Source organism: Lipophrys pholis (genome assembly GCF_963383615.2).
Source record: "Lipophrys pholis genome assembly, chromosome: 15".
Lineage (NCBI taxonomy): Eukaryota > Metazoa > Chordata > Actinopteri > Blenniiformes > Blenniidae > Lipophrys > Lipophrys pholis.
The window spans coordinates 142,048-165,663 of record NC_137642.1 but is presented as its reverse complement, the minus strand read 5'-3'; the positions used below and the strand labels follow the sequence as shown (position 1 = coordinate 165,663).

Here is a 23,616-nt window from a genome sequence, read left to right as displayed (position 1 = left end):
CAATGAAGGAAACACAATCAGGGAACGCCCTGAGCTTTCTTTGAACCGCCGTCACTCACAACCCCACATATGACCCCTATTAGGAGAACTCCTGTTCTCACTTTAATAGTCACTTTAATTTGAAAAATAACTCCTATTCTCACTTTCATAGTCATTTTAATTTGATAGAAAATCATATTTTCACCTTGATTTTCATTTTAATAAAAAAAAAACTCCCATTCCCACATTCATGTTCACTTTAATTTGAAAAAAACATTTATTCTATTTTCACCTAGATGTTAGTTAGTTAGTTAGTTAGTTTTAGCAGTAACTGGCTGCTCCATCCTCACTTCTCCTCCAACCAGGCACACACACACAAACACACACTGCAGCCGTGCCTCCTGTGTCCCGGAGACAGTGGTGCCTGTCAGATTCTGTTACAGCAGCCAGCCAGGTGGAAGATTTCATAAATACAATGAAGTTTTAATTGAATTCCAGCAGGACCACTTCTCATTGTGCAACCTTTAGTGATAATATATTTACACATGTTATAGATAATATCAAAGTAAGTGGTGTATTAGTAATGATATCAGTGATTTCATGTCTGTTTGTTTTTGTTGTTTTACTATTTACAATGAAAACCACAGAAACATTAAAACAGACAACAGATAGATGTCAGTACACATGAGTCAGAACAGAGGAATCCCTGGAAAAACGAGTTATTGAGGTACAATCAGATGACTGGGAACTCATTTATAAAGGAAAAGACGTCCTGTCACTATGAGTGTACAATCAAACAATACAAGAGAAACTGAAATATAAAGATATTTATAGATATTATATAGATGACAAAGGGGTTTAAAAAATGTGTCTAAGAAGAAGAATACATGACATAGAGAATCGTATAAATGATGAACGAAGGAGATGGAAAATAAATACAAGAAATGTAAAAATGAGTTCACTCATATGATGCGAAAATGTTAGAAGAATTCTTTTAAGAAAGTACCAGAAAACAATAAAGACCATGTCAGCAGTACATAGAAGGTTCTACATAGTATCATTAAACAGGCTTCCAGTAAGGATACCGTTATTGAAAACAGACACACTTCACAAACTACAGACCCACAATTCTCCCAAATCCTAGAAAAACTCTTCAACGACATACTAGATACATTCAGAGAAATGAAATCTAATTCATTAAATCTAGGTCAAACCAAAATCATGATATTTGGAAAATATGAAATAAATAAACAGGTAAAGGTTCAGGTAGACAGACAGACTTGGACTTGGACTTGGACTTGGACTTGGACTTGGACTTGGACTTGGACTTGGACTTGGAGTGGATTAGTCTGGAGGCCCAGGCACACGACCAGCTCAGCTTCCACTCAGAGCCCAGACCAGCTGTTCAGATTTGGACACTTGGAGCTGAGAAGGGGGAGGCTCCATGATTCCTCTTCATGCAGAGGTTTTATTTCCCTTTGCCACTGAAGGCAACACACTCACTAGCCACCAGTCCACAGATGAAAACACAAAATCACATGTGTAACCAGAAAGTCCAGTTAAGATGGAGACGGGTTGTGAATGACACAGATGCTACTGGTACAGTATGAGAGTCTGACTGCTTTCAAAAGGTCCAGTGATCATACAAGCGTATCAGTCACTCTCATACTTTCTCATGGTTCTATTGACAATGAGAAGCAACAACACAACACTACTGCTTGGACATGTTTGCTGGATCACATCATGGATGATGGATGATGGATGATGGATGGATGGATGATGGATGTAATATACAGACATGACTTATGTTCACTCTGGAGGTGAGGGGGGAACTCCTGTTCTCACTTTCATTGTCACTTTAATTTGAAAAAAACATATATTCTATTTTCACCAAGATGTTAGTGAGTTAGTTTTACCAGTAAATGGCTGCTCCATCCTCACTTCTCCTATAACCAGGCCCAAACACACACACACACACACACACACACACACACACACACACACACAAACACACACACACACACAAACACACACACACACACACAGACACAACAGCCGGGCCTCCTGGGGGTCGTTTGGAGGGTCATAATTTATTTACACATGTTATAGATAATATCAAAGTAAGTGGTGTATTAGTAATGATATCAGTGATTTCATGTCTGTTTGTTTTAGTTTTTTTACTATTTACAATAAAAACCACAGAAACATTAAAACAGACAACAGATAGATGTCAACACAGATGAGTCAAAACAGAGCAGTCCCTGGAAAAACTAGTTATTGAGGTACAATCAGATGACTGGGAACTCATTTATAAATACGAGAAAAAGTGAAATATAAAGATGTTTAATGGATGACAAAGGGCTTAAAAAATGCATCCAAGGAGAAGAATACATGGCATAGAGAGTCCAATAAATGATGAACGAAGGAGATGGAAAATAAATCCAAGAAATGTAAAACAAAGTTCACTCATATGATGAGAAAATGTTAGAAGAATTCTTTTAAGAAAGTACCAGAAAACAATAAAGACCATGTCAGCAGTACATAGAAGGTTCTACATAGTATCATTCAACAGGCTTCCAGTAAGGATACCGTTATTGAAAACAGACACACTTCACAAACTACAGACCCACAATTCTCCCAAATCCTAGAAAAACTCTTCAACGACATACTAGATACATTCAGAGAAATGAAATCTAATTCATTAAATCTAGGTCAAACCAAAATCATGATATTTGGAAAATATGAAATAAATAAACAGGTAAAGGTTCAAGTAGAGAGTGTAAATAGAGAAAAGGTGATTGAAGACAAATTTCTAGAAAAATGTAAGGATGAGTACGAGCACATTACAACTCTACAAAGCTGATTTCCTTTGATCTGAGCGTCTCCATGGCTCCAGTGCTGATCTCCTATCAGATCAAAGGAGATCAGTGCCTTTTGCCATGGAGATGCTCAGATCCAAGATTTCCTCCGGCTTTGATCTCCGTTGATCTCCATCCGGTGCCTCTCCCATCCACTTTGTGATGAAAGGCTCATTATTGTTCTTTTTCACAACCTTGGTGATGACGTCATCATTAGATTCAGGTATGCTGAAGCAGGCAGAGAACTAAAACATGCAGGACACCAGCACTCTCTGACCCAGTTTGGACACCCTGTCGTAGACCATCAAGAGACAGCTTAGTTTTATCCTACTGATGACGTGTTGCTGCAATAGTCATCTTGCTCAGTTTCAAGTTTTTTCCCTCAGACACCAGAGCACTCTGTAACAGGATTTGACAGATAGTGACGGGGCGCGGCCAGCAGGGGGCAGCAGCGAGGCTGACTTGCTCTTTGACCGTGTGACTGTGGTGACCAAATCCAGGGGGCGTATTACATTGGTTATTGATGTAGCTTAAAGAGGTGGAACAGATTAAACATTCAGATGAAACAATCAGCAAATAAAAGTCAAATGAAGAAAACGTACAAGGGCTTATTAGTCAATGATATCAGTGATTTCATGTCTGTTTGTTTTTTTACTATTTCCAATAAAAACCACAGAAAGATTAAAACAGACAACAGATGGATATCATTACAAATGAGTCAGAAGAGAGGAATCCCTCGATAAACTAGTTATTGAGGTACAATCGGATGACTGGGAACTCATTTATAAAGGAAAAGACGCCCTGTCACTATGAGTGTACAATCAAACAATACAAGAGAAAGTGAAATATGGATCTGGACTCTGGGAGCAGTGGGCGGAGCTGAGGTTGCACCGTGAGAGAGAGCGAGAGAGAGAGAGAGAGAGAGCGAGAGTGGACCAAGATAGAGACTGAGACTGAGACTGAGACTGAGTTTTACACTCGGACTTGGACTTGGAGTGGAGTGGATTAGTCTGGAGGCCCAGGCACATGACAACCTCAGCTTCCACTCAGAGCCCAGACCAGCTGTTCAGATTTGGACACTTGGAGCTGAGAAGGGGGAGGCTCCATGATTCCTCTTCATGCAGAGGTTTTATTTCCCTTTGCCACTGAAGGCAACACACTCACTAGCCACCAGTCCACAGATGAAAACACAAAATCACATGTGTAACCAGAAAGTCCAGTTAAGATGGAGACGGGTTGTGAATGACACAGATGCTACTGGTACAGTATGAGAGTCTGACTGCTTTCAAAAGGTCCAGTGATCATACAAGCGTATCAGTCACTCTCATACTTTCTCATGGTTCTATTGACAATGAGAAGCAACAACACAACACTACTGCTTGGACATGTTTGCTGGATCACATCATGGATGATGGATGATGGATGGATGGATGGATGGATGATGGATGTAATATACAGACATGACTTATGTTCACTCTGGAGGTGAGGGGGGAACTCCTGTTCTCACTTTCATTGTCACTTTAATTTGAAAAAAACATATATTCTATTTTCACCAAGATGTTAGTGAGTTAGTTTTACCAGTAAATGGCTGCTCCATCCTCACTTCTCCTATAACCAGGCCCAAACACACACACACACACACACACACACACACACACACACACACACACACACACACACACACACACACACACACACACACACACACACACACACACACACACACACACACACACACACAAACACACACACACACAACAGCCGGGCCTCCTGGGGGTCGTTTGGAGGGTCATAATTTATTTACACATGTTATAGATAATATCAAAGTAAGTGGTGTATTAGTCAATGATATCAGTGATTTCATGTCTGTTTGTTTTAGTTTTTTTACTATTTACAATAAAAACCACAGAAACATTAAAACAGACAACAGATAGATGTCAACACAAATGAGTCAAAACAGAGCAGTCCCTGGAAAAACTAGTTATTGAGGTACAATCAGATGACTGGGAACTCATTTATAAATACGAGAAAAAGTGAAATATAAAGATGTTTAATGGATGACAAAGGGCTTAAAAAATGCATCCAAGGAGAAGAATACATGACATAGAGAATCCAATAAATGATGAACGAAGGAGATGGAAAATAAATCCAAGAAATGTAAAACAAAGTTCACTCATATGATGAGAAAATGTTAGAAGAATTCTTTTAAGAAAGTACCAGAAAACAATAAAGACCATGTCAGCAGTACATAGAAGGTTCTACATAGTATCATTCAACAGGCTTCCAGTAAGGATACCGTTTTTGAAAACAGACACACTTCACAAACTACAGACCCACAATTCTCCCAAATCCTAGAAAAACTCTTCAACGACATACTAGATACATTCAGAGAAATGAAATCTAATTCATTAAATCTAGGTCAAACCAAAATCATGATATTTGGAAAATATGAAATAAATAAACAGGTAAAGGTTCAAGTAGAGAGTGTAAATAGAGAAAAGGTGATTGAAGACAAATTTCTAGAAAAATGTAAGGATGAGTACGAGCACATTACAACTCTACAAAGCTGATTTCCTTTGATCTGAGCGTCTCCATGGCTCCAGTGCTGATCTCCTATCAGATCAAAGGAGATCAGGGCCTTTTGCCATGGAGATGCTCAGACCCAAGATTTCCTCCGGCTTTGATCTCCGTTGATCTCCATCCGGTGCCTCTCCCATCCACTTTGTGATGAAAGGCTCATTATTGTTCTTTTTCACAACCTTGGTGATGACGTCATCATTAGATTCAGGTATGCTGAAGCAGGCAGAGAACTAAAACATGCAGGACACCAGCACTCTCTGACCCAGTTTGGACACCCTGTCGTAGACCATCAAGAGACAGCTTAGTTTTATCCTACTGATGACGTGTTGCTGCAATAGTCATCTTGCTCAGTTTCAAGTTTTTTCCCTCAGACACCAGAGCACTCTGTAACAGGATTTGACAGATAGTGACGGGGCGCGGCCAGCAGGGGGCAGCAGCGAGGCTGACTTGCTCTTTGACCGTGTGACTGTGGTGACCAAATCCAGGGGGCGTATTACATTGGTTATTGATGTAGCTTAAAGAGGTGGAACAGATTAAACATTCAGATGAAACAATCAGCAAATAAAAGTCAAATGAAGAAAACGTACAAGGGCTTATTAGTCAATGATATCAGTGATTTCATGTCTGTTTGTTTTTTTACTATTTCCAATAAAAACCACAGAAAGATTAAAACAGACAACAGATGGATATCATTACAAATGAGTCAGAAGAGAGGAATCCCTGGATAAACTAGTTATTGAGGTACAATCGGATGACTGGGAACTCATTTATAAAGGAAAAGACGCCCTGTCACTATGAGTGTACAATCAAACAATACAAGAGAAATTTAAATATGGATCTGGACTCTGGGAGCAGTGGGCGGAGCTGAGGTTGCACCGTGAGAGAGAGCGAGAGAGAGAGAGAGAGAGAGAGAGAGAGTGGACAAAGATAGAGACTGAGACTGAGACTGAAACTGAGTTTTACACTCGGACTTGGAGCTGAGAAGTGATGTATTGAGGCTAGATTCATCTTATACCGTAAATGTCATCACATATCAGACTTATTGATCCAGGTAATCATAAAGAGCCGAGCTGTAGTGTTCTACATGTTTCTTTATTGAGCGATGATCATCTGTCAGACTTTCATCTCCAATTATCGGTGAGCTCTGGTGATGATCTCATGGTGTCACTCTCCTCTGACCTCCATGATGTCACTCTCCTCTGGCCTCCATGAGGTCACTCTCCTCTGACCTCCATGAGGTCACTCTCCTCTATGAGGTCACTCTCCTCTGACCTCCATGATGTCACTCTCCTCTGTCACTCTCCTCTGACCTCCAACAGTTTGAACATCCAGTCTCCAAGGTATTTCTGAACTATGTACAGTAACGTGGCCTCATATCTTATAGCACCATCTTCCTCTCCTTCATCCTCACAAACCTTTCAGCCACCTCCTTCTTATCAAGCACAACGTCTCTCTATGGAGAGCAAAGTGAGCTTTGAGAGTCTGGCCTCCTTCATGCCCAGAGAGAGTTTGGAATTCATTTCAGGTTGAAACTGCGTTCTGCATTTGCACTAGTGACTGACTGGGATGTCCTTTCCATATGGCTGCAGATGATGAAGGGCAGAACAGCTTCTGTGGTGTTGAGCTTGATTTCTACTTCACTACACATGGCAGAGAAAGAAAGAAATCCATCCCAGACCTGCTCAGCTGTATTCTGGCTCTTATATTGGTCGAATCATTACACATTACACTCTAGAATCATTACACTCCTATGATATTAATCTTTGTGTCTCCATTTTGTCTCTTGCTGCCGACTCATATTGTCTCCATAATAGAGGACAGATGCTGCAATGTTTTAATTTTTAAGTTTAGAGGCTTTTTTTTTGTGTTTTTCATCAAACCCCCGTCCACTTTGAATGGGAAGTTTTTCTTCTTTTTTTTTTCAGAAACAATGAGCCAAATCTTAACAAAAGTCACACTATTCCTGAATGTTCAGAATGTTTTGATGTGCTTTGTGAATCCATGCAACCAAGCTAACAAGCTAACATGGGGTTTTTTTTACATGCTAATATGTATGTGAGCTAATGTATGCTATGTGACGATGTTTCAATAAAGTATTAGTAAAAGTGAAATAATATCAGAAAATAATAGTAACGGGGAAAAAGTATCAATAACCTACCAACTAGAGCTACAGTACACTCGAAAGAGCGCAGATCTTCACTAAAGCCACATTTGTTTAGAGACCCAAGTTAGCAACACGAGCATGATATCTATTAGCTCATCTAAATGCTAACTAGGCAGACTAAGTTGCTATAACACTGAGCAGGGAGCATCTCCATGGTAACAGACACTGATCTCCTTTGTTCTCCTTTGATCTCCATGAGGTGTCTCTATCTGCTGAATAGAATCTACAGGTGGTAATGAGACATTGATGGACTCCGCCGCTCTCTGATTATACAACTAAACACTCCTGTGAGCTACAAGCTTTAAATACTGGAGTTTCAATCACAGCCGGACGTCTGCTTAGCCAAGTCTTAGAACCTTGGGAGTTCTCTTTGACAAAGACCTGTCATTAGTGCAGCACTGGAAGCAGCTGACCAGGAACTGCTTCTTTCAACTCAGGAAAAGATCTAAACTTAGGAACTTGGTCTCACGGAACGATTTGGAGCTTCTCATTCACGCTTTTGTGTCTTTGTGTTTAGACTATTGGAACAGTTTGTTTTCATGTCTGAACAAGAAGGAGCTCTCTCCACTGCAATTAGTGCAAAACTCTGCAGAGAGAATTCTGAGCTGTACTAATAGGAGGACTCACATGTCCCCGGTTCTAAAAGAACTTCATTGGCTGCCAGTGTCCTATAGGATCCAGTTTAAAGTTCTGGTCCTGGTCTTCAGAGCCTTGCATGGTCAGGCTCCATCTTATATCAGTGATCTGGTCCAGCCTTACAACCCTGAACGGCTCTGAGGTCTGTGGATCAGAACCTGCTGAAGGTTCCACGCTCTCATTTTCTCACTAGAGGTGACCGATCCTTCCAGGCTGTTGCTCCGAGGCTTTGGAAGGATCTTCTTCCCTCTTTGTGCTCAATTGACTCTGTTGACACCTTCAAGAACAAACTTAAGACTCATCTATTAGTTCAGGCTTTTAACTAACGACCTTTGTGCTGCTAGGATTTTGTCTTGTCTTGGTCTTTTATATTCTGTGTACTTTCTGATGGTTTTGAACTGTGTTGTGAAGTACTTTGTGGCTTTTTGTCTATGAAAGGTGCTATATAAATAGACCTTATTATTATTATAATATGATTATAGTGTGGGTGAGCGGTCCAAGACTCTGGATATAGGCTCCAGTCTCTCAGGAGGTGTGGGTTCAAATCCCACCACTGCCAGTTAAAAGGTTTTGGGTTGTTATATTTGCTTATGTAACAAGACGTCTTCGTCCATTAAGCTCCTGATATGTTGGAAACTGTGTTGATTAATTTCAAAAACCTTTCTTTATGTTTCCGCCTGGTTTCGCACAGGGGACCTTTTGCGTGTAAAGCAAACATGATAACCACTACACTACAGAAACTCTGCTGGAGGTTAACAGGGTCGTGTGAAAACATTTGACTACAAGCAGCAACTCAATCCAGAAGAGAGTAGAACAAGAACACAGCTCCTTGGACCGCTTGGTTTCCTCACTCAGCTCATCTCACTCTGAGGGAAAAGTTGTTCTTGATGATAAAAAAGTTCTTCTGAGAACATCAGTCCTCATCACTTTCTACAGAGGAACATAGAGAGTGAGCTACCAGCAGCTGCTCTCTGTGGAGGAGAACATCAGTCCTCATCACTTTCTGCAGAGGAACATAGAGAGTGAGCTACCAGCAGCTGCTCTCTGTGGAGGAGAACATCAGTCCTCACCTCCACCCTTTCTGACAGGGTGAAGGTGTGTGTGTGTGTGTGGTGGGGTGTGTGTGTGTGTGTGTGTGTGTGTGTGTGTGTGTGTGTGTGTGTGTGTGTGTGTGTGTGTGTGTGTGTGTGTGTGTGTGTGTTCAATGACAGTTGGGTCTATTTGATGTTTCACATTGTGGATTTGCTGTGAGATTCTCTGCACTTTAACACTTGAATTGTGAATCTCTTTGTTTAGTGTTAAAGGTAAGATCAGAGTCTTCAATAGATCAGATCAAAGTACTTTAATAGAATGTATTCAGTCCTCCTGACTGTCCTTTTGGAATGCCAACAGTTGCTCCTCTTTGTGGATCAGTGAAGCCTGGAGCAGCCGCGGTAAAAAGATGCTCTCTCAAACTGATGCTTCTCTACTTTATTGAGCCTTGCAGGTGAACACACCGTAAGAACTACAATGTAAACAAAAAAATACCATTAGCAACTCTTAACAGCAAGTTTGACCTTTAAACTTTTACCATATTTACTACCTTAAATGAATTGTCTTAAATTAAAACCGTTGATAATCTCTACCTTGAGTGCTCTTAATATGTAATTTCCGTGTATATTTACAACTTTGTCCTTTTTAACCATATGTCTGTACCATGAAATAATATAAATTACCTTTTACTTTACATTACAATTAAACTGTAAGCTTGAAATCACAGTACACTAAGCATGGCTTTTACTGCTCATCAACGTTCCTGGTACTTCCATCTGATTTACAACAGTTACTCCTGATTTACCACACCTTGTCTGTGAATTCTTTCAAAGTAAAAGCATAAGCACTATACTATCAGTACAACATAAAATAAACACGTATGTACCATTGCAAAGAAAGAACTTAATGTCCAGGTCATTTATAAAGCCTATTTTCTGACATATTTGTATCCCTGCTAATCTCCTGCTGGTCATGCTGAGGTGATACAGTGAAGCATTTTCACTATTTCTCTTCTTTATTCAAAGATTGTCATTCATTCAAAATGTCATATTCTGATCAAAGTAAAGCTCAAAGCAATGAAAGGAATTTAGACACTTTGATCTTTCCCAATCCTTAGAAATAGTATAGACTAGTTTGAACCAGCAGATGGCGTAATACTACTTCACAGATACCAACTGCCATTAAAGCCAAAAGAAGAAGAAGAAAGTCACTTCAGGATAGTGTTGGTGACTTACAGACTGCACATCTCCATCTTCAGCCCACAACAATCAGGGTTCTAATTTACAGATGATTTAAAGGAGACATATCATGCTTTTAAATCCTTCCTTTTTACATATAAATCATACAGTTGTGGTCTATACAACGCGAAACTGCAATGCTTGGGTCTAAATTCCTCATTATTAGAGCTCCACAGGCCCCTTTTCTACCCCTTTTCTGATGCGCTTCTGAGAGCAACTCGTTTTGGGGCGGTCTCTTCAAATGCAAATGAAACACTTCATACCCCGCCTCCTCTCCAGGTTGCAGAGGTGACACTCGGTTCAACGTCACCCTGTTCGGCCATCTTTGTAGTTTGATAGAACAGATACAATTATCTAGCGGCGCAGAAACTTTATATTCACACATTATTTACAAAATGTCAACAACGGAAGATTTGTCCATCCAGCCATACATGTTGGAGCCAGAGTCGGACCCGGCGGAGCGAGATGAAAATGACGATGATGCACCTACAGAACAACGTCTTCATATGGATGTAACGCAATGGTGTGTTACTATATTTACACTAACTTCTCCATCCATGCCCACTACTACAATACTGCCTGTATTACAACGACTATTTAACACAGAAGTTACATTATAATCTAAAACGAGCACACAGCGCTAACATATGAAGACGGTGCAACTGCTAATGCTAACAAAACAATGACAGGGACGTCTTATCATCACACTTTTTAGCGTTATATACAGCTTACCGAAGTGCTCTGTTCGTCGTCTCCATAGATAGAAGGAACTGACCGCTCAATCAGACCAAGTCTTTCGGCAAATCCTTCTTTATACTGGCGGAGGTTGTTGAAGCAGTCGTCCTTAAAGTGATTCGCGCACACAAAAATGACCTTACCCACAGATGTGGGTACATTTCTGTGAAAAATAAAACTCAACCAGGCACTTCGAAAAGGTTCTGATGCTGGGAGACGGTGTAACGAAGCTTGTGGGTTACTACATCCAACAACCGAACATTTCGACTTCTCCTCTCGTAACTTCGGTTGGACTACAAAATCGCAGCGAGAAACAAAAATGGCGGATTGCTCGAAATGTCGATGTCCTAATTTGGCAGTTCCGCTGAGAATACTGTGACGTCATTGTTCAAAAAACGTAATAGAGAATAGAAAAATCGAAACCGATCGCAAAATATGACCAAAACAGAATATAAAGATATCAACGGAGCACCTGAAGAGACTACTTTGAACTTTTCTGTACTTCTAAACACTCTAAATATACAACAAAATGCATTTAAGGGCTAAAAAAGTGGATTTAGAATGATATGTCCCCTTTAAGGCCCGTTTACACCACAACAAAAACAAGTGGAAGCACAAAACTTTAGTCACATTTTGGCTCTGTATATACGACAGTGGTGCTCGGATCTACTGCAACCGTCACTTTTTGGTCCCGGCTCTCAAGGTGGAACTTTTCTTTCACACTCCCGACTCCCCCCACAGGGACAGGCGGAGGCGACAGAGCGCTGTTACTGAGCATGTGCTACTGAACCAGACTGTCAAACTGTGACCTGACAGTGTCAGAGTCTTGATCTCCTGAATTATTTATGACAATCACTGGAGTACTTTAGCTTCTTCAGCATGTCGGCTCGTTGGTCTAGGGGTATGATTCTCGCTTAGGGTGCGAGAGGTCCCGGGTTCAATTCCCGGAGGAGCCCTTTGGTCATCAACCATGATCCTTTGTGTTAAATTTCCAAAGAGGCTTTGACTTTGTGTGTGAGAATCCTCCTCCCAGACCAACCAGCAACATCTTCAAGAAGCAAAAGGACTCAACCAACAGTATCGGGGCTTTATTCACTTTGAGGAGCTTTCAAACAGCAACGCCGACACATTTCATCATTTTCTCCTAAAAACACTCGATGCTCTGGGTCTGGATGTTAAACTGATCCTGGACCAGGAACATGATGGAGCCAGAACAATGTCTGGCCTCATTTGTAAAGGTTGATTATGACAAAACAGGTCATGAAAGATGCGTACGCCACTTTCCACACTAAGTTTGTGATCTAAAATAAACTTAGGAGGAGACTGTGCGTACTAGTATGACAACAATGGACCTGGACCAGAAACATTTTTGTTACAGGGGAAAACTGGTAGAGCTGATGGTGAAGTGGTGAATTGAACCAGATGATGAAGTGGTGAATTGAACCAGATGGTGAAGTGATGGATTGAACCAGACGGTGAAGTGTTAAATTGAACCAGATGGTGACGTGGTGAATTGGTGAAGTTGTGAATTGAACCACATGGTGTTTTGAACGAGATGATGAAGTGGTGGATTGAACCAGATGGTGAAGTGGTGAATTGAACCAGATGGTGAAGTGGTGAATTGAACCAGATGATGAAGTGGTAAATTTAACCAGATGGTGAAGTGGTGAATTGAACCGGATGGTGAATTGATGAATTGAAACAGATGGTGAAGTGGTGAATTGGTGAAGTGGTGAATTGAACCACATGGTGTATTGAACCAGATGATGAAGTGGTGAATTGAACCAGAAGGTGAAGTGGTGAATTGAACCAGATGGTGAAGTGGTGAATTGAACGAGATGGTGAAGTGGTGAATTGAACGAGATGATGAAGTGGTGAATTGAACCAGATGGTGAAGTGGTGAATTGGACCAGATGATGAAGTGGTGAATTGAACCAGATGATTAAGTGTTGAATTGGTGAATTGGAGAATTGAACCAGATGATGAAGGGATGAATTGACCCAGATAGTGAAGTGGTGAATTGGTGAAGTGGTGAATTAAACCAGATGATAAAGTGATCAACTGAACAATTCCTTCTTCCTTTCACTGGCTGCCTGTCAGTTTTAGAAGAGATTTTAAAATGCTACTGCTTGTTTTTAAAGCCTTGAATTATCTGACTCCTCCAGATATCAGAGACCTGTTATGATAATAATAATAATTACTAGAGGTTTGTATTTCCAGAAGAAAATGCAAGTGTGAATGCTGAAGATTGAAGAAAGCTGATTTATTTTGATATCTGCGTCTCCAAGGCTCCAGTGCTGATCTCTAATCAGATCAAAGGAGATCAGTTCCTTTTGCCATGGAGATGCTCGGATCAAAGATTTCCTCTGGCTTTGGTCTCTGTTGATCTCCATCCGGTGCCTCTCCCATCCACTTTGTAATGAAAGGCTCGTTATGGTTCTTTTTCACAACCTTGGTGATGACGTCATCATTAGATTCAGGTATGCTGAAGCAGGCAGAGAACTAAAACATGCAGGACACCAGCACCCAGTTTGGACACCCTGATGTAGACCATCAAGAGACAGGTTAGTTTTATCCTACTGATGATGTGTTGCTGCAACAGTAATCCTGCTCAGTTTCAAGTTTGTTCCCACAAACAGCCTGAAGAGGGATTTGAACCCTGGACCCTCAGATTAAAAGTCTGATGCTCTACCATCTGAGCTACCCAGGCCTGCTAACACAGTGTTGTGTTTCCATATGATTCTGACTTATGAGTGAGACGAAGCAGACACTGATCCTGACCACCAAGGTGCAGAAGTGGAGACTCTTCTTGCTCGCTGTTTTGAAACTTAACAAATTGTCGTCCATTGTTCCTTCCTGAAGATGCTGAAAAGCTCCGCTCTGGATTTGAAAACAATCAGGAAACATCTGAGCAGACTGCTGGCTGCATTGCATGATATTTTCTCACTGCCTGATTGGCTGCAGGTGAGAAATTTTTCTTCAGGAAAACCAGTTTTCTCTCCATTTGAAGCTGGAATGAAGAACTGCTTGGTTTTACAGCAAACCTGAACAGGGATTTTAATGGTGGAAGCTCAGATTAAAGAGCATTCATTGATAATGATCATGACTTTTCAAAGCTTAGTTTAGCCGTGGTTCTACCATGTTGTACGTTCCAGAGCGGACCAGGATGGTAAGGTAAAGCAAAGCTCACCCAGACCCAACTGTGTTGTTTGGTCCACCACAGAAAGTCCAGTTAAAATGTAGGCGGGTTGTGAAGGACACAGATGCTCCTGGTACAGTATCAGAGTCTGACTGCTTTCAAAAGGTCCAGTGATCATACAAGCGTATCAGTTACTCTCATACTTTCTCATGGTTCTATTGACAATAAGAAGCAACAACACAACACTACTGCTTGGACATGTTTACTGGATCACATCATGGATGGATGGATGGATGATGGATGGAATATACAGACATGACTTCTGTTCACTCTGGAGGTGAGGACCGATTTTCTCCTCCCCAGAGAGAAGCTGCTGGTAGCTCACTCTCTATGTTCCTCTGGAGGTGAGGGGGGAACTCCTGTTCTCACTTTCATAGTCACTTTAATCCATCCATCCATCCATTTTCTTCCGCTTATCCGGGGCCGGGTCGCGGGGGCAGCAGTCTAAGCAAGGAACCCCAGACTTCCCTCGCCCCAGACACGTCCTCCAGCTCCTCCGGTGGGACCCCGAGGCCCCCGAGGCATTCCCAGGCCAGCCGAAAGACATAGTCTCTCCAGCGTGTCCTAGGTCTGCCCCGAGGCCTCCTACCGGAGGGACATGCCCGGAACACCTCCCGAGGGAGGCGTCCATGGGGCATCCGAAACAGATGCCCGAGCCACCTCAGCTGGCTCCTCTCGATGCGGAGGAGCAGCGGCTCTACTCCGAGCTCCTCCCTGGTGACTGAGCTCCTCACCCTATCTCTAAGGGTGCGCCCAGCCACTCTACGGAGGAAACTCATTTCAGCCGCTTGTATCCGGGATCTCGTTCTTTCGGTCATGACCCAAAGCTCATGACCATAGGTGAGGGTAGGAACGAAGATCGACTGGTAAATCGAGAGCCTCGCCTTTTGGCTTAGCTCCTTCTTCACCACGACGGACCGATACAGCGACCGCATAACTGCAGACGCTGCACCGATCCGCCTGTCGATCTCACGCTCCATCTTCCCCCCACTCGTGAACAAGACCCCGAGATACTTGAACTCCTCCACTTGGGACAAGGGCTCTCCACCGACCTGAAGGGGGCAAGCCACCTTTTTCCGGTCGAGAACCATGGCCTCGGATTTAGAGGTGCTGATCCTCATCCCAGTTGCGTCACACTCGGCTGCGAACCGCGCCAGTGCACGCTGAAGGTCCAGGTTTGATGAAGCCACCAGGACCACATCGTCTGCAAAAAGCAGAGACGGGATCCTGTGGTCCCCAAACCAGACCCCCTCCGGTCCCTGGCTGTGCCTAGAAATTCTGTCCATAAAAGTTATGAACAGAACCGGTGACAAAGGACAGCCCTGCCGGAGGCCAACGTGCACTGGGAACAGGTCCGACTTACTGCCGGCAATGCGAACCAAACTCCTGCTCCGGGCGTACAGGGACCGGACAGCCCTTAGCAAAGGGTCCCGGACTCCATACTCCCGGAGCACCCCCCACAGGACGTCCCGAGGGACACAGTCGAACGCCTTCTCCAGGTCCACAAAACACATGTGGACTGATTGGGCGAACTCCCATGAACCCTCGAGTAGCCGGTGGAGGGTATAGAGCTGGTCCAGTGTTCCACGACCTGGACGAAAACCGCATTGTTCCTCTTGGATCCGAGGTTCGACTAACGGCCGGATCCTCCTCTCCAGTACCCTGGAATAAACTTTCCCAGGGAGGCTGAGGAGTGTGATCCCCCTGTAGTTGGAACACACCCTCCGATCCCCCTTCTTAAAAAGAGGGACCACCACCCCGGTCTGCCACTCCAGAGGCACTGTCCCCAACCGCCACGCAATGTTGCAGAGACGTGTCAGCCACGACAGTCCCTGCACATCCAGAGACTTAAGGAACTCAGGGCGAATCTCATCCACTCCCGGTGCCTTGCCACCGAGGAGCTTAGCAACTACCTCGGTGACTTCAGCCCGGGTAATGGACGAGTCTACCTCTGAGAACCCAGCCTCTGCTTCCTCAGCGGAAGACGTGATGGTGGGATTGAGGAGGTCCTCGAAGTATTCCTTCCACCGCCCGACGACATCTCCAGTTGAGGTCAACAGCTCCCCACCTCCACTGTAAACGGTGTTGGTGAAAAACTGCTTCCCCCTCCTGAGGCGCCGGACGGTTTGCCAGAATTTCCTCGGGGCCGACCGATAGTCCTCCTCCATGGCCTCCCCGAACTCCTCCCAGGCCCGAGTTTTTGCCTCCACCACGGCCCGGGCTGCGGAAAGTCACTTTAATTTGATAGAAATTCATATTTTCACCTTGATTTAAAAAGAACTCCCATTCCCACTTTCATCTTGGAATGGTGGTGCTTCTTCACTGGTCAGAATTTATACCTTTGCGTCATCTTCCTGCCCCCAGTATGGGGATTGAACCCATGACCTTGGTGTTATTAGCACCACACTCTGACCAGCTGAGCTCCCCGGCCCACGTTGGTGAAAACATCTACTTTCTTTCTTCCAATTTTTGTGTTGAATGTGATTGTAAATGTTTTCTATACAAGAGCAAAACAAGATGTGAAACATCCAAAGAAACCATCAGTCATTCATCCAAATCTTCTGCATCATGGATCAACCAGCAGCAGGAAACTAGTCAATACTTTGTCTTCATGGGACAGCTTCATTGTTGACAGCTTTTTAATCACAGTTCAATGATTCTGCTGCATATTTGGTTTATTTATTGTGTTTTAAGTTGCTGTGATCTTAACCAGAAGTGTTTTTATTGTTTAGTGTTTCTTACATGCAGTGGTTTTATTTCCCATTGCCCCTGAAGGCAACACACACACTCCCCACCAGACCACAGATGACCACACAATCATGTCCATACTCCACTTCTGGGTTAACTTCAGTGTTCGTTCCATAACGTAACGTAACAATCCTGAAAATATCTCTACTTCTAGTGGCGGCGTTCTCCTCCTTTCCTGAAGTACTTTATGTTTCACTCCAGGAGTTCTGATCCATCTGGAGCTTGATTTGCTTTTTAATTGCACAAAGTGGAGGATGAGGATTTTTACATCATTTGGACATCACTTTAATTTGAAAAATAACTCCTATTTTCACTGTGATAGTCACTTTATTTAGAAAAAAACTCCTATTCTCACTTTTATAGTCACTTTAATTTGATAGAAAATCATATTTCCACCTTGATTTTCATTTTAATAAAAAAAAAAAAAACGATTCCCATTTCCACTGTCATGTTCACTTTAATTAAAAAAAACAACCTATTTTCACTTTGATACCAACCAGTGAGCAACAGGAGCAGCAGGCCAGGACCAGATGAAATAGTGTGTCTGCCTCTCCTTTGTTCTCAGTGTCTCCATGGCAACAGGCGCTGATCCCCTTTGATCTCTTCCATGATGAGCCTGTCCCATCAGCTTTGTATAGGACACATTTAAGCAGTTTTTTTTTCTATTGTTTAGAAATGGTTAGCAGACTCATTAACAGAAGTTATAGCAGCCTATTGCTGAGAATGATTCTCACACACAAAGTCAAAGCCTCTTTTGAAATTAAACACAAAGTATCATGGTTGATGACCAAAGGGCTCATCTGGGAATTGAACCGAGCACCTTTCACACCCTAAGTAAGAATCATCCTCCTAGACCAACAAAGAAGCTAAAGGACTCCAGTGATTGTCATAAAGCTGCAGGTTTGGAGCATTTCTACACTTCAAGTCAGGGCCAGCTTGGAGTTTGCATGTTCTCCTTGTCCCTCCTGGGTTTTCTCCAGCTGCTCCAGTTTTCCTGAAAACCTCCAAACATATATTTCAGGCTCATTGGTGACATAATTCCTGAATCTGAAAATATCAAAGAAACACATTTTAAACCAAAGTTCAAGTGTTGAAGTTGATTGAGGACAACTTGTGTCTGAAATGGAGGAACCAAGTGTTCTTGTGGGTAATATGGGACTAAGAGCTCTTTAAGATAGGATGGAGCCTGGTTGTTAAGAGCTTTAGAGATTAAAGAAGGATTTTAAATTCTATTGTAGATTGAACAAGAAGCCAATGAAGAGAAGCTCATATTGTAGTGATGTGATCTCTCCTGCTGGTTCCTGTCAGGACTCTCACTGCAGCTTTTCTATCACTTCAACACTTCTCATTTGGTTCTGCTCGTCATGGAGATACTGAGACTGATGACATCGCTGTGATGTCAGAAAGGAGCTCTTGCCATGTTGCCATGGTAACTGTTGCATCATAGAATAAATTCACTCAGCTAAGCACAGCTTTACCTCCTGTCTGGTTCTTCTGTCTGCCACAGACTGTAAACACATTGTTGGAGATGTTTTTTAAGAAGCTCAGACCAACTGGTTATTACAGAAGAGTATTAGAGCCTCTCATGAGAACAAAATATAGGAGTTAGTATTTTTTCTTTCATCATCGCCTATTTTATGTGAACGAGCTCTGATCAGGATGGAACAGCCTGGTTGAATTACTGAGTTGATCACCTGCTTCGTAGTAAAGCTGATGGGGGTCAAAGGTCATGCTCAGGGAGCCACAGTGGTGAGTGGTCAGCTGTAGGATTCGTCACTGTGAACCACTGCCTGAAAAGAGAGCACCGCCAAACGTGGGACTCAAACCCACAACCCTGAGATGAAGAGTCTCATGCTCTAGCGACTGAGCTTTTCAGGCAACTTGTTGTGTAGTGATGAAGGACGACTGTAATGTCCTACACAGGAGACCTTCAGGGACCACGTTGACTGTGGCTATTTGAAGCTCCATCCACAGTTGCTATGGATACAGGAGCAGAAGCAGAACTCTTTCAGAACCATGACATCAAAACAAGAACAGCTGATAGAAGACAGCATGATAAGAATGATAAGAAGATGATAAGAAGTGGAGGAGTTTGTTTTGTCAGACAGAGAAGTGACTCAGGTTTCTGAGTGAGTTCTGTCAGAGCCTCTTCAGCTTGTGTGTCTCATCAGGTCTTTCTGGGCCGTTCACACCTGGTTAACATCTGTTTCAGGTTGTTGGGATTTATGGTTGATTATTAGCATTAAATTACTGAAAGTAATAGATTACTGAGTAATAAATCACTGGAAGTAATTTATGAAAAATTAAAATTATTAATGGAAGTAAACGGTCATTTACTCATTAACAACTCCTAAAGTAATTGAGTAATTACTTAAAAAGTTAATAAATTATCAAAAATAATTTTTTAATGACAAAATATTAATTTGAATAAATTCATTATTTATTTATTGATTAAAAAAAAGGGGGGGCACACCAGATAAACTGGAAATAGCTAATACCAAAAAATCAGTCTTGTTTGTAAAAAGGTTTATTTAAGTTAGTTAATATTTCTGTGTAAAAATATAACAATCTTAAATAAAAGGGAAGGTGTGAGATCCGAGCACAGACTGTTACAAACCAGTGAATTGTCAACAATAAATACACAATAATCACCAAGAATCGTTCAATTCAGCTAACAGGCGTTTATTAACAAAAGTGTATTAATTCATAAATAATTCTGAAATCATCTCATAAATCAACACATTCAAATAGCAAACGACATCTAACACGGAGATCTAATCTATCAAACATCAACACTATGTACAAAGTGTGTGTGTGTGTGTGTGTGTGTGTGTGTGTGTGTGTGTGTGTGTGTGTGTGTGTGTGTGTGTGTGTGTGTGTGTGGCCTGGAGTGATGAGTGTAATGGGTGTAGCGGCCTCGAACGTCCACCGGAAGGAGGCAGACTTTGGCGGGTCAGTGTGGTGACTTTGACAACCACTAGGGGCGTGCAGCTGCGGTGCACAGAGGGAGAGCGCAATGGTCTGATGTGTCCACCAGGTGGACGTCAAGAGGAAATGACACTTCCCACGTGACCACTAAAGACATTTGCTCTTTCTGGGGACACAGCGGTTGCTTAACGATCAGATAAACCCGTTGCGCGAGTATGCGTGAGGGGGTCTCGGAACGACGCGGTCTCACCTACTCCCGTAAAGACTGGTGGACTTTGTCGGCCCGGTTCTGAGCGCCGGAGTTCTAACGGGACATGCAGTTAGAACTCTGGTGATGGATGTGGATGTGGTTTAGCAGCACCAGATAGCAGTTTGGCTGCTAAATGTGACTGTGTGTGTGTGAGCTTATCTGATCAGATAACAGGAGCGGCGGCGGATTAGTGAAGGAGGGGGAGAGAGAGAAGGGAGTTAAAAAGTTCTGGGCCGGTCCACATGAGTTAACACGTGGCTCCTTGTGTCTCCGTACGAAGTCCTGCGTCTGGATGGACGTGAATCCGTCTTGGAGACGGTGTGTCTTCGCAGGTGGGACTTTTATACCGGCGCATCATGGTCCGGCTCCCTGCTGTGCTCGCCATGGCCTTGGCCAATCAGAGCGGGGTTGGCTTCAGAGTTTCCGGGGCGTTTTCTACGTCTGTGGATGGAGTTGGTGGATCCCCCTGGTGGTGAGGTGCAGGGATGCAGCTTCTAGGGAGGGGTTGCTGTGGACCCCCTGGTGGGGGTCACGTGACCAATGGTGAATTTTTCCAGTGGTGATCAAATGTTCCTTTGTCCAGAGGGGGTGAGTCATGGAGGCCAGGCCCAACACAATGAACCAACACATGAGGAGGAGGAGGAGGAGGAGGGAGAGGAAGAGCAGGAGGAGGAGGAGGAGGAGGAAGAGGAGGAGGAGGAAGAAGAGGAGGACGACGAACAGGAAGAAGAGGAGCAGGAAGAAGAGGAGGAGGAAGAAGAGGGGGAGGAGGAGGAGCAGCAGGAAGAGGAGGAGGAGGAGGATGAGGAGGAAGAGAAGGAGGAGGAGAAGGAGGAGGAGAAGGAGGAGGAGGACGAATAGGAGGAGGAGGAGGAGGAGGAAGAGGAGGAGGAGAAAGAAGAGGAGGAAGAGGAGGAGGGTGAGTCCACACAGTTATGGTTCTACGTCACATCCCCAGGAACCCTGGTTTGATGGGGGTGAATCATCAGGACACACAGCGTCCTCTCTGCTCTCACCACCTGCAGAGAGATGAGAGAGATGAGAGGTGATGAGGAGAGTCTCTGTGGAGCAGCCAGGACTTCAGTCCTGTCCACAGCAGCAGCTCAGAGCTCATGAAGGACCACCACTGTCAGACCAACACAACAAGCCTGAGGCTCCTCTGATTGGCTGACTGTGTCCTCTGCTGTCCAATCCTGAAGCTGCTCAGCGTTCTCCTCTCACAGCCTCACAGAGCAGTCAAACTCTGGATCTTTGTTCTCACACTAACTGTGTTTAGTAGAACCCTGCTGGAAGCAGCATGGACTCACTCCAACATCTACTGACCTGAGAGTCTGCAGGCTGCAGTCTGGACTCTGCTGAAGACCAACCAGCTGCTGCACATCTGGACCCTGAAGCTTGTGGGAACCCAGGTCGAGCTCCTTCAGGTGGGAGTGGTTGGACTTCAGAGCTGAGGCCACAGAAGAACAGCTGATCTCTGACAACCTGCAGCCCCTCAACCTGAATAAAGAGAGAAAGCAGCAGAATGAATGAGGAGAACCAATCAGATGTGTTGATGGAGAAATGAGCAGCTCCACATTACTGTGTCCTGATCAATGAGCTGTTCTGTTGTTGTGGATCTTCATCACACTCATCCTCCACATGTCAGCACAACATCCCCACTCCTCCTCATGTCCACACACATCAGTAACAAGCTGCTGAGCTCAGTCCATCTCTCACTGCAGGATCAGAGTCTCACATCACAGCTGCTCACAAACATTTCTCCTTCTACAACAGTAACAGACAGTCAACTGACCCCAGAGTCTCCAGACTACAGAGTGGACTCTCCAGAAAACCACACAGCTGCTCAACTCCTGAATCCTGCAGCTGGTTCTCACTCAGGTCCAGATGTTTCAGATGTTTCAGGAGGGAGGGGTTGGACTTCAGAGCTGAGGCCACAGAAGAACAGCTGATCTCTGACAAACTGCAGTTAATCAACCTGAATAAAGAGAGAAAGAAGTGAGATTAGAGGACAAAGTTTGATGTTGAAGTCATTGAGACTGAAGAAGGTTCAGACTGGAAGAGTTTAGAAATGTAAAGTCCAAACAGCTGAAGCCACCAGGAGGAGAAGAGTCTCATCAACATGCTGATCACTAACATGCTGCAGAGCTCAGTCCATCTCTGTCCTCCAACATCTGGATCACAACACACACACACACACACACACACACACACACACACACACACACACACACACACACACACACACACACACACACACACACACACACACACACACACACACACACACACACACACACACACACACACACACACACACACACACACACACACACAAAGTTCTCCTCTCCCTCCTCCCCCCTCCTCCTCCTCTGTTCTCCTCTTCCCCCTCCTGCTCCTCCCCTCCTCCTCTTGCTTCTCCTCTTCCTCCTTCCCCTCCTCCTCCCCCTCCTCCTCCTGCTCTGTTCTCCTCCTCCCCCTCCTCTTCCTCCTCCTCCTCCCCCTCCTCTTCCTCCTCCCCCCACTCCTCTTCCTCCTCCCCCTCCTCCTCCCACTCTTCCTCTTCCCCCTCCTCCTCCTCCTCATGCTCCTCCTTTTCCTCCTTCCCCTCCTCCTCCCCCTCCCCCTCCTCCTCCTGCTCTGTTCTCCTCCTCCTGCTCCTCCTCCTCCTCCTCCCCTGCTTGCTCTGTTCTCCTCGTCCTCCTCTTCCTCTTGCTCTGTTCTCCTCCACCTCCTCCCCCCTCCTCCTCCCCCTCTTCCTCTTCCCCCTCCTCTTCTTCCTCCTCCCCCTCCCCCTCCTGCTCCTCCTCCTCCTACTCCCCCTCCTCCTCCTCGTCCTCCCCTGCTTGCTCTGTTCTCCTCCTCCTCCTCCTCTTGCTCTGTTTTCCTCCACCTCCTCCCCCTTCTCTTTCCCCTCCTCTTCCTCTTCCTCCTCCTCCTCTTCCCCTCCTCCTACTTCTCCTCCTCCTCCCCTCCTCCTCCTTCTCCTCCCCCTCTTCCCCCTCATCTTCCTCTGTTCTCTTCCTCCTCCTCCTCCTCCTCTGTTCTCCTCTACCTCCCCCTCCTCCTACTCCTCCTCCTGCTCCTCCTCCTACTCCTCCCCCCTCCTACTCCTGCTCCTCCTCCTCCTCCCCTGCTCCTCCCCCTCCTCCTCCTCCCCCTCCTCCTGCTCCTCCTCCCCCTCCTCCTCTTCCCCCCCCCCCTGCTCCTCCTCCTCCTTCTCTTGCTCTGTTCTCCCCCTCCTGCTCCTCCTCCTCCTACCTCCTCTTTCT

General features: G+C 44.2%; 2 protein-coding genes across 4 annotated transcripts in view; one reads left to right on the top strand and one right to left on the bottom strand.

Moving 5' to 3' along the window:
• LOC308120878 (NLR family CARD domain-containing protein 3-like) overlaps nucleotides 1–23,616 on the top strand; it is a 191,272-nt gene that overhangs the window by 62,970 nt on the left and 104,686 nt on the right. The window lies entirely within an intron of this gene.
• LOC308120877 (NACHT, LRR and PYD domains-containing protein 12-like) overlaps nucleotides 1–23,616 on the bottom strand; it is a 344,912-nt gene that overhangs the window by 247,869 nt on the left and 73,427 nt on the right. The window contains exons 12-14 of one of the 3 annotated variants that reach the window (XM_080481772.1): nucleotides 22,140–22,322; nucleotides 21,671–21,844; nucleotides 19,818–21,366 (exon numbers count right to left, since the gene is read on the bottom strand). The exons of the other annotated variants lie outside the window; for them this stretch is intronic. Coding sequence (XP_080337898.1) covers nucleotides 21,360–21,366; nucleotides 21,671–21,844; nucleotides 22,140–22,322 — 364 coding nt within the window. The 3' untranslated portion in view covers nucleotides 19,818–21,359. Of the gene's footprint in view, nucleotides 1–19,817; nucleotides 21,367–21,670; nucleotides 21,845–22,139; nucleotides 22,323–23,616 lie in introns of those variants that run through there. 3 annotated transcript variants of the gene reach the window in all.